The sequence below is a fragment of the Entamoeba dispar genome, genomic scaffold (assembly GCF_000209125.1).
Source record: "Entamoeba dispar SAW760 scf_1105229459249 genomic scaffold, whole genome shotgun sequence".
Lineage (NCBI taxonomy): Eukaryota > Evosea > Mastigamoebida > Endamoebidae > Entamoeba > Entamoeba dispar.
Genome location: NW_001853598.1, coordinates 1 through 9,323, shown reverse-complemented (window position 1 = coordinate 9,323; position 9,323 = coordinate 1). Strand labels below are relative to the sequence as shown.

General features: G+C 25.0%; 8 protein-coding genes across 8 annotated transcripts in view, besides 18 other annotated features; 6 read left to right on the top strand and 2 right to left on the bottom strand.

The window, feature by feature from the left end:
- The window catches only part of EDI_096580 (protein disulfide-isomerase C17H9.14C precursor, putative), a gene marked incomplete at both ends in the record, with an annotated part of 1,013 nt that extends 363 nt beyond the window's left edge, over positions 1-650 (top strand). The window contains one exon of the mRNA XM_001735564.1: positions 43-650. Coding sequence (XP_001735616.1) covers positions 43-650 — 608 coding nt within the window. The remainder of the gene's footprint in view (positions 1-42) is intronic.
- Position 651: 1 nt separating this feature from the next.
- Positions 652-691: a sequence feature (AT_rich).
- Positions 692-726: 35 nt separating this feature from the next.
- On the top strand, positions 727-1,419 carry EDI_096570 (uncharacterized protein; the record flags this gene model as incomplete). Its single annotated transcript, XM_001735563.1, has 1 exon — positions 727-1,419. The coding sequence occupies one exon, from the start codon at positions 727-729 to the stop codon at positions 1,417-1,419; it is 693 nt and encodes a 230-aa protein (XP_001735615.1).
- Positions 1,413-1,449: a sequence feature (AT_rich).
- On the bottom strand, positions 1,445-2,569 carry EDI_096560 (uncharacterized protein; the record flags this gene model as incomplete). Its single annotated transcript, XM_001735562.1, has 1 exon — positions 1,445-2,569. The coding sequence occupies one exon, from the start codon at positions 2,567-2,569 to the stop codon at positions 1,445-1,447; it is 1,125 nt and encodes a 374-aa protein (XP_001735614.1).
- Positions 2,492-2,516: a sequence feature (AT_rich).
- Positions 2,570-2,597: 28 nt separating the features above from the next.
- Positions 2,598-2,656: a microsatellite.
- Positions 2,657-2,673: 17 nt separating this feature from the next.
- Positions 2,674-3,287, top strand: EDI_096550 (uncharacterized protein; the record flags this gene model as incomplete). Its single annotated transcript, XM_001735561.1, has 3 exons — positions 2,674-2,676; positions 2,726-2,965; positions 3,027-3,287. The coding sequence occupies 3 exons, from the start codon at positions 2,674-2,676 to the stop codon at positions 3,285-3,287; spliced, it is 504 nt and encodes a 167-aa protein (XP_001735613.1).
- Positions 2,971-3,025: a sequence feature (AT_rich).
- A 105-nt stretch (positions 3,288-3,392) lies between the features above and the next one.
- Positions 3,393-4,565, top strand: EDI_096540 (uncharacterized protein; the record flags this gene model as incomplete). The annotated part of the gene is made up of 1 exon (XM_001735560.1): positions 3,393-4,565. The coding sequence occupies one exon, from the start codon at positions 3,393-3,395 to the stop codon at positions 4,563-4,565; it is 1,173 nt and encodes a 390-aa protein (XP_001735612.1).
- Positions 3,844-3,902: a sequence feature (AT_rich).
- Positions 4,342-4,412: a sequence feature (AT_rich).
- Positions 4,566-4,572: 7 nt separating the features above from the next.
- Positions 4,573-4,658: a sequence feature (AT_rich).
- A 23-nt stretch (positions 4,659-4,681) lies between these two features.
- Positions 4,682-5,020, bottom strand: EDI_096530 (uncharacterized protein; the record flags this gene model as incomplete). The annotated part of the gene is made up of 1 exon (XM_001735559.1): positions 4,682-5,020. One exon carries the CDS (start codon positions 5,018-5,020, stop codon positions 4,682-4,684), a length of 339 nt encoding a protein of 112 aa, XP_001735611.1.
- Positions 5,021-5,196: 176 nt separating this feature from the next.
- Positions 5,197-5,236: a sequence feature (AT_rich).
- A 15-nt stretch (positions 5,237-5,251) lies between these two features.
- Positions 5,252-5,343: a microsatellite.
- Positions 5,344-5,668: 325 nt separating this feature from the next.
- Positions 5,669-6,405, top strand: EDI_096520 (uncharacterized protein; the record flags this gene model as incomplete). The annotated part of the gene is made up of 3 exons (XM_001735558.1): positions 5,669-5,722; positions 5,778-5,915; positions 5,965-6,405. 3 exons carry the CDS (start codon positions 5,669-5,671, stop codon positions 6,403-6,405), a joined length of 633 nt encoding a protein of 210 aa, XP_001735610.1.
- Positions 5,686-5,760: a microsatellite.
- A 1,363-nt stretch (positions 6,406-7,768) lies between the features above and the next one.
- Positions 7,769-7,803: a sequence feature (AT_rich).
- A 125-nt stretch (positions 7,804-7,928) lies between these two features.
- Positions 7,929-8,007: a sequence feature (AT_rich).
- Positions 8,008-8,127: 120 nt separating this feature from the next.
- Positions 8,128-8,253: a sequence feature (AT_rich).
- Positions 8,254-8,346: 93 nt separating this feature from the next.
- Positions 8,347-8,375: a sequence feature (AT_rich).
- A 51-nt stretch (positions 8,376-8,426) lies between these two features.
- Positions 8,427-8,483: a sequence feature (AT_rich).
- Positions 8,484-8,535: 52 nt separating this feature from the next.
- EDI_096510 (uncharacterized protein) lies at positions 8,536-9,226 on the top strand (the record flags this gene model as incomplete). Its single annotated transcript, XM_001735557.1, has 2 exons — positions 8,536-9,055; positions 9,111-9,226. 2 exons carry the CDS (start codon positions 8,536-8,538, stop codon positions 9,224-9,226), a joined length of 636 nt encoding a protein of 211 aa, XP_001735609.1.
- Positions 8,691-8,801: a microsatellite.
- Positions 8,806-8,985: a microsatellite.
- Positions 9,227-9,323: the final 97 nt, after the last annotated feature.

Below are 9,323 nucleotides of genomic sequence, written 5' to 3'. Positions count from 1 at the left end.
AAAAAATTGGAAAACCAGAGAGTCGTGTTTTAGAATTAACAGCAAGTAATTTCAATACAATTGTTGATGATGAAACGAAAAATGTAGTTGTAAAGTTTTATGTTCCTTGGTGTAATATTTGTAAGAGTATTCAATCCAAATATGAACAACTAATTGATATATATAAAAATGAAAAAGATCTTATCATAGCACAAATGGATTGTTCAGAATTACAAAACAAAGTTATTTGTTCTGATAAATTTGGAATTCATGGATATCCAACAATTACATTTTTCCCAAAAGATTTTAAATATGGAAAGGATTTTATGTATGAACATGAAGTTCATATTTATGTTAATAGAATAAATAAAGAATTTAATTATTTCCGTATGGAGAATGGACAATTGAATAAATATGCAGGAAGAATTCCTAAAATTGATAAGTTATTGCAACAAATATCAAATACTAGTCAATTAAAAGAAGTTGAGGACAAAATAAAAAAATTAGATATTCACAACAATTATATGTCAATACTTTCCAAAATATTAACAGAAGGAAAAGACTTTATTTATGAAAAAATTGAGTCTCTTAAAAATAAAATCCAATCAACAATTGGTGAAGAACAAGATAAAGTAATCATAGAATATAATGTCTTAGAACAATTCAAATGAGTAAAAAATAATTTTTTTTTTAAATGGTTTAATTTTTTTATCAAAAAGAAATTATCAAGATTTAAAACAGAAAAAAATGAACAGATCACAACAAATTGAAGAACTTATTCAACAAAATAATAAAGAAAAACTTCAAGAAATATTAAATCAATTACTTGTTGATGTTAAGGATAGGAAAAAATCACAAATACTTTGTCAAGAAAATATTCAACAAACTCTTATTCATCATATTACTGAATTTAAAACAAGAAATTTAGAATTACTAGTAGTTGATATTATTTACAACCTTGTTAAACGTCCTAGTCTTGGACATTATTTTACTCCTGAACTTTCACATGAAATAATTTCAACATCATTATATACTATAAATTTTGATATTCTAAGATCTCTTACTAGAACACCAGAACAATGTGAAGTTATTTCTGATCTTATTCCACAAATTATTGACCATATCCACAATGTTTCATTAATTGAAAATACATTTGTATGTTATTCTATTGCTAATTTATCAAAGAAATATGCAAATCAATTTATTTCTGTGTTTATTGATGGGGTTAATACATTATGTTCATCTGATATTTCAACAATAAAAGAAGAAAATTTATTTGCTCTTGGAGAAGCTTTTATTTCATTGTCTCAAAACTTTACAGATAAAATCAAAATTGCCTCTCAAGTTGATGAAAAATTAGTTTCATTAAAGAATAAATATAAATCAAATGCTATTTTATGTAATATAATAAGAGATATAATCCAATTCTTAACAAAATAACATTTTAAATAATTCAAAATTAAATTTATTCTTGTTTTGATTTAGCACAAACATTTTCATTAGAACTTTTTGTTTCTAGATATTGGTGAATTGCCTCTTGTTGAGCTAATTGTTCAATACATGAAATTACAAAATAAATAATAATTAAACTAATCATTCCATTCCAAAGATAACTAATTAATGGTTTAGGCTTTTCAATATCAACATTTGTGAATTGTTCTGCAGTTTGATCAAGAAGGTCATTAACAATAATAGCTAATTTAATACTAATATGTTTCAAAAATGAAACAAATAAATCAAGATGTTCTCTACTAAATATTGTGATAAAGAAGATTGCTTGAAGATTAACTTTAATAAATGCTTTACCAATAATTGTTCCTCCAAGAAATGTTTGAAGTGGAACTAAATTATAACCACAACACATTCCACATAAATCAAATGCTGCATTTGGCCATGCTGAAAGTGCAACAATAGCCCATACTCCATATTTATTAACCATATCAATCATTATTAATTGCATCCATTGAATACTTTTAGAAATAATATTTGTTGGTTTTTCTTCTTTTAAATGTAATATTTCTCTATTTTCTTTTCCTGCCATAGCACTTGTATATGCTAAGAAATATGGTGGAATTTCACCAAATGCTGTTCCTACTCCCCAAATAAAACATGGTAAAAATACTCGAAGAAATATTTGGACAAATGATGGATTTGTTTGTGTTTCATCAATAATTGTTAAACATTTAAAACTATTTGAATTAAACCAAATATCACTATATGATGTAAAATTCATTGAATGACATGCAGATGCAGCTAAACATACATTGAGAATATGTGGGAAAAGGAATAATAATCCAGTATGCATTCCTGTTCCTAAACCTACAGAAGAAAGTACACCTAATCCAAACCACCAAAGAATATATTTGATTATGAAATTTGTTGTTAATAAATAAGAATGTAAAAATGGTGGTGTAAAAATTGACAATATTATATGAAGAACTAAAACTGATAAAATAATAAGAATTAGAGTTGAATGAATAACATAATTATATAATGTTTTTATTTGACGAAGAATATAATAATAAAAAAATTTTAATGTATCAATAGGATGAGAAAATAATTTTAATGAAGTTGCTGATTCTAAACTCATAATAAATATGATTTTAAGATTCGTTTATAAGAAAAAAAAAAATTAAAAAAAAGAAAAATTAAAAAAAAAAGAAAAGAACAAAAAAAACTTTTAGTTCACAGTCAATGGTTTGATTTATTAATTTCTTTTAAATATACTAATTCTCATTGAATATAGGGAAACGAAATTGTTAAAACATTAGGAAAAGACACTGTGAAAAAACTTAAACAAATGGGAGTATTAACTAATAAAGGAGAATTTGAAAAACAAGTTGATCAAATTCCACTTATTAAAAGACTATGGGATCCAGAAACTGGAAATAAAGAACTTGTTTTACCTAAAGGAACACTTTATGAATTATTTTGTAGTTATTGTTTACCATTTCTGTTTTATAAACAAATAATTCTTGTTAACAGAGTTTGTTTTTATTTAACTAAACTTTATTATTTAATAAAACATAAACAATTTAATATTATAGGATTTATTAATGAAACATACTGATATGGTTACAACAAAACTTGAAACAATTCAATTATCAATGCCAAAATCAGTTGATACAATGCGTAAATTGCAAATTGAAATGCCAAAACAATTACAACTTACAATGAATTCAGTTGAAACACTTAAAAAAAGAGTTGAAATAATAAAAGAAAATATAAATAAACTTGAACAATTTAATGAAAAATTACTTAAGATAATTAATCCACCAAGTACAACGTCATCACTATCACTTATGTAATTGATGTTTTAAAAAAAAAAAACTAATTTATCCTTTATTTCTTTCTGAATAATTTTGTCTTTACAAAAAATAATTTAAATCTTTTTAACCCTCTTTCATTTCAAAATGACAAAGAATAACATTCTCTTATTAACTTTTATTTTCTTCTTCACAAATGCTGAAAGAAGAAAAATAACAACAATTCAAACACCATTAATATTAAATCAACCATATAAAGGAATATGGGTAAAATCAGATGATTTAAGTATAAATTCAACATTAAAAAGTCTTTCATTTTTAACAGAACCAATTGGGACATTTTATTTAACTTCATTAATTGGTATAGAAAAAGATTCAAAAATAAAAATAACTGGAAAGATGTTTATTAGAAATGGATTTTATTTAGACAAAGAAGTTAAAATTCTCAATTTAACTTGTATTGATTTAATATGTCAACTTGAAGGATTTAAAATAAAATTGGATATAAAAGATGGATTAATATATGGAATTGTATCTTATGAACAATTCAAATTTATTGGAAAAACTTTTGTTGGAAAACAATCAAATTTTATTACAGAAATTTATATTGTTATTTCAATTCTTTTATTTATTATTTCTTTTAATCAAATTAAAAAAGTTAGTATTGATGGAATTGCATTACATATTTTAACTATGGGAGATGCTTATAGTACTTTACTTCATGCAACAGCAGCAATTGTTTTTCAACCTAATTCATCATTATTTTATGGATTTGGAATTATTAGTATTCTTTCAATTTATCAAGTTGCTATTATGGGAAGTAAATATTTAGGAAAATATGGTGCAATTGGACAAATTTATATGACTATTAATTTGTTAATTGGATTTTTCTTAGCTGAATATTGGAAATTTGGTTTTATTATCATTATATGTTCACCATGGTTTTTCAATGATAAAAAAACAAATAAAACTCGATTAATTACATTATTTTTAAAGGGATTTATAATGTCATATTGGTTTGGATATTCTGATAATCCAATTAATATTAAAAATGATTGGAGTTGTTTATTTGTTCTTTGGCTCTCTATTACAATTCAATTTAAAATTAATAATAATCATCATAATTTAATATTTAATGAAAATAAAATTCTAATTAAAAGTAAATTACCATGTGATTGTCCAATTTGTTTATGTTTAATTGAAGATTCTAGTGATGTTCTTTTAACAAAATGTAATCATATCTTTCATAAAGAATGTATTCAAGTATGGTTAAAAGAACATAATGATTGTCCATATTGTAGAACATCATTATTAAATTAAAACTGTGAATAAATTAAATTTTAAATTAAATTATGTATTATATTTTTGTTATACAATATATGTTAAATATGATAAATGAAAAAAAAAAAAAATCTATTCCTATAATCATCGAAACTTTATGTACATTTTTGAATCCAATACTGTAATGTACTTGGTGATAATTCTCCAAATTCAGTAGGATAGTTTAATTGTAAAAATCTAGTTGCTTTAGTTAATCCAATTTCTTTAGCTTTACTTACAGCAACTCTTTTTAATTCATTATTCCATTTTTTCTTTAACCTAGATACTCTTGGAATTGGTGTTGTTGACTTTTTAAAACTTATAGGACTAGGACTTTGAATAACAATAGTCTTAGACATTGGACTTGGACAAACAGTTAAATTTAAATTAGTAGATTTTCCATAGATAATAGAATACATTTCTTTTCTACATGGTTTAAACACTGAAATAGACATAATAACTTGATTTTTTAGATTGAATATATGTATTTATAGAGAAGTTTATTGGATAGAAAATGATCTAATTTTTGTCTTTCCTCTTTTAGTTCTTCTCATAAAAAAATTCATATAAAAAAATACTATATTGTCTAACAATTTTTATTATCATTTATTCGTTGAATACTTTGATTACGAATTTTTCATTTTTATTAAATTTATATATTATTAAATAAACTTCGTTTCAGCTCATTCTTCGTTTTTTTTTTTTTTTTTGACTTTCTTTTTGTTTCTTACTATTTCTTCTGAATTTCATTTATTGTTTTTATCCTTTTTTTCTTATTAAAACAGAGAAACTTTGAAAACTTCCTCATTTCTTTTAAAGACCTTTGGACTTTTCTTCGTATCTAAAATCAGTCTAAACGGTGATTTATTTTCTTTATTCAAAAAGTCACTTCAATCCCTCAAAGCTCTTCATTTCCTCTCTTTCTCAGATTTAAAATCATTATTTCTTTACTTCTTAATATTTACTGATCAATCTCCCCCCTCCCTTCAGATTGTCATTTAAAAACAAAACGAAATTTGATAAGATTGTGAAATCTGAAACTAAGATAGAGGTCTCTTAAAGCAAATTAACAATAATCAATATTAGGATTGTGCATACAATAGATGCACTGTTACTTACCTTCATTTTGTTTCTTTCCTTTGGCTATTCTTGTAGTAGTTTGTTTTTATTTTATTCTCTTTTTTTTTTTTTTCTTAACCACTTATTGTTTAGATCACAGGAATAATATATGCTTTATTATTTGGTAGAATGACTGGATTTTATTCTGTTGCTGTTGGGATGTTATTTGTCATATCAGGTTTTTTCGGATTATTTGCTTCTGGATGGAGATCTTACATTTCTTCAATATTCGTTTGTTTTTATTTCTTGTTACTTTTTCATTCCATTTCTCATCAACTAGTTTGCTGTTTCTCTTGCTCTTTCATGTACAATTGCAGTTGCCGTCAATGGAGGTGGACTTGTTCTTCCTCAATACTTTTTTTTGTTGGACTCAGACCAAGATGCTTTAAAAATTGGTGGATTAACACTAAGCCCAAACAATTATTGGTTTGGTGTTGGTTTATTCTATTTAACACTGGTATATATTCCATTATTAAGTTTTGCTGTTTGTAATGCTTGTACCATTGGCAAAGTAATTGAACGAACTAAAAAAAGAAAACGTCGTGAAGAAGAAAAGAAGAAACGCAAAGACGGTTTCTTTATGTACAGGGGAAACACTCTGAAAAACAGAATTCGCCCAGAAGACTTTGGTAGAATTAGGGAGGAATTAAATAAGGCTGTTCATACATCATTACCACCCTCTTCTCCAGTCAAAGAAGTCAAAATCGTTGTTGAGTCATAAATATTCTATTCTTTATTGTTTCATTCAAAAATAACATTACACTTCATTTAAATAAAGTTATATTTAGGTTTGTTACTATTAACTTTTTGAATGACAATAATCAGAGGGAGAAATTCAGTTTCAAGTTATTTTTTAAACCATTCTTAATACTGTTCAAGAAATATTATAGAATAATGAAACTTCTATGAAAGGCTTTCTCTACAATATTTTTAGAAGGTGTCCTTTTATTTATTAAATTTGATATTTAATGATCCAGAAAATTTTATTTTATCTTTATGAATATTCAATTAGTGCTGTTTATGATTTTTTAGTTTAGTCTTTTTGCCTTTCCTTGAGTCATTGTTCATAGTAAATTGTTTAGGAAGAAGACTCATGTAGGAATTATTCTGTTGTAACTTTGGACTATTGATATTGTTAGTCTAGTTTTTGGTAGTTTTAAGTTGGTTTATGGATTGATTTTTGTAGAGTTTTAGTTATTTTCTACACTATATTTAAAACTTTATAAGAATCAATTGAAATATAAAAAGAGACAAGAAGGAGGAATTTTTTAGTTAGATAGGTCCGTGTCATAGAAAATTAAAAAATAAAATAGTGGTGATGAAAACTGTTTCAGTAGTAATTAGTTTTTGGAAGTATTGTTCATTGAAGAAGATAAAACAAAAATTTCCTTACAGAACAAGAAAAGGTATTAACCTAATTATATTGAACCCAGTTTCTAGTTTGTATACATAGGAACACAATTGATTATAATAGTTAGGCGATAAAGTACAGTATATTGGTATTGAAAGAGACAAAATAAAACGGCGTTAACAATTTCTTTTTTTATTTAATATTAGCAGATGTTTCAAAGTTAAAATTTCACACTCAAATTTCATTTTCTTAAATTTGAATGATAAGAAGAAATGAAGTAGAATAACTAAACCAAGCAGACAAGAAATAGTTTCACGATTACATTATACCACCGAAGTTTAGATTTTGTTCGAACCTCAGAACATAGTTGTATCTTTTCCCTATTGGTTTTGAATCAAAAGGGTTGTAAGTGTCTTCTAATGAATATTCATTTTCAATTTCTTCATCACCAAATAAAAAGTCCTCCACTTCTTCATAGTCAATAAAGTCATCAAGTTCATTAATTTCTTCTTCGGCTATACTATTTTGAAGGAATAATAACAACACAATTAATAAAAACATTATGAATTTTTAGATTTTTAGATTTGTTTTTAAACTTTTTTTGTATATTCACTTTATTATAGAATAGAAGATTGTTATAATAAAATAATGTTCAATGACAATAGAAAATACAACAGTAAGAGAAGATAGAGAGATAAAAAAAAAAGAAATATAAATAAACAAATAAGTGGACTAAAATAAATTGTTACTTTTATATAAAATATAATTCCAGAATATTACATTTAAATAAGTATTAGCACAATAAAGCAAGCAATGTTTGTTAATCAGAAACCGGTAACACAATACTAAAATTAATATATAGATAATATCAGTAATAATGATTAACAACCAACATTATTTCTTAATTAAATTTTTCATTTTTATTTTTTCAAAAAAAAGAAATAATGTCATTTTTTTATTTAAAAATAATATGATTAAGTTTACTTAGTACCATCAACCAGATTACTTCAATTATTGAAATTCTTTTACATATTTTGAAACATTAATTTATGGGTTTCAAGCTACTTTATGAAAAAATCAAAAATACTCTTCTAATTATTTTTTAAAATAATTAGGTAATTCACAAATATTCAAAATTTTCAATGATATTAATAGTTTACTATTTTAATAAAAATATAAAATTTTTATGTAATATAAAAACAATATATTAGAAAAAATCAAGAAAAGTATATTGATACAAATTAGTTGTTATAAAAAATAGATTAAAGACTTTTTGCTATAAATAATGGCCAATCAATGATTTTTAAGTTCTAAATAATTTATTAGAATTTTTATTAATTCAGAACTCACTTTCAGAAATGTAATATTTCGGGAAAATTAAAAGAAGAAACATTTTATTAATTGTTTCTAAATTAATAATGAAAATAACAATAAAAACTAAAAAAATAGTATACACGTTGATACTTAATGACGAACTAAGAATTGGGAAATCATATTATAATGAAATTCATTTTAGTTGCACTTTTGTGTTTGGCTTTTGTAAGTGCTATGGAACTTGAAGGTGACTATCAACTTGATAATGGATTTGACTTAAAAGAAGAAAATATTGATGACAATAATGATGAATATGAATTAGAAGATGATGAATATGAATTAGAAGATGAAGAAGAAGAAGAAGAAGATGATGATGAAGAAGATGAAGACGAAGACGAAGAAGATGATGATGATGAAGACGAAGAAGATGAAGAAGATGAAGACGAAGAAGATGATGAAGAAGAAGAAGATGATGATGATGAAGACGAAGAAGAAGATGATGAAGACGAAGAAGAAGATGATGAAGACGAAGAAGAAGATGATGATGAAGAAGAAGATGAAGAAGAAGATGAAGAAGAAGAAGATGAAGAAGATGAAGAAGATGAAGACGAAGAAGAAGATGATGAAGAAGAAGAAGAAGATGATGATGATGATGACGATGAAAGATGGAGAAGAAGAAGACACCACAGAAGACACTCACGAAGACGTTATAGAAAACATCCATGGAGACGCCATAGAAAACATCCATGGAGACGCCATAGAAAGCACTACAGAAGACACCCATGGAGACATCACAGAAAGCACCACAGAAGACACCCATGGAGACATCACAGAAAAGCTTCAAGAAGAAACCACAAGATCAACAGAAAACATGTAAACCGTAAGGCTAACAAACCAAGTAGAAGACATATTCATAGAAGAAACTCTCGTTATAGAAAGAATGTTCCAAAAAGAAGAAGAGCTAAAGCTATAAA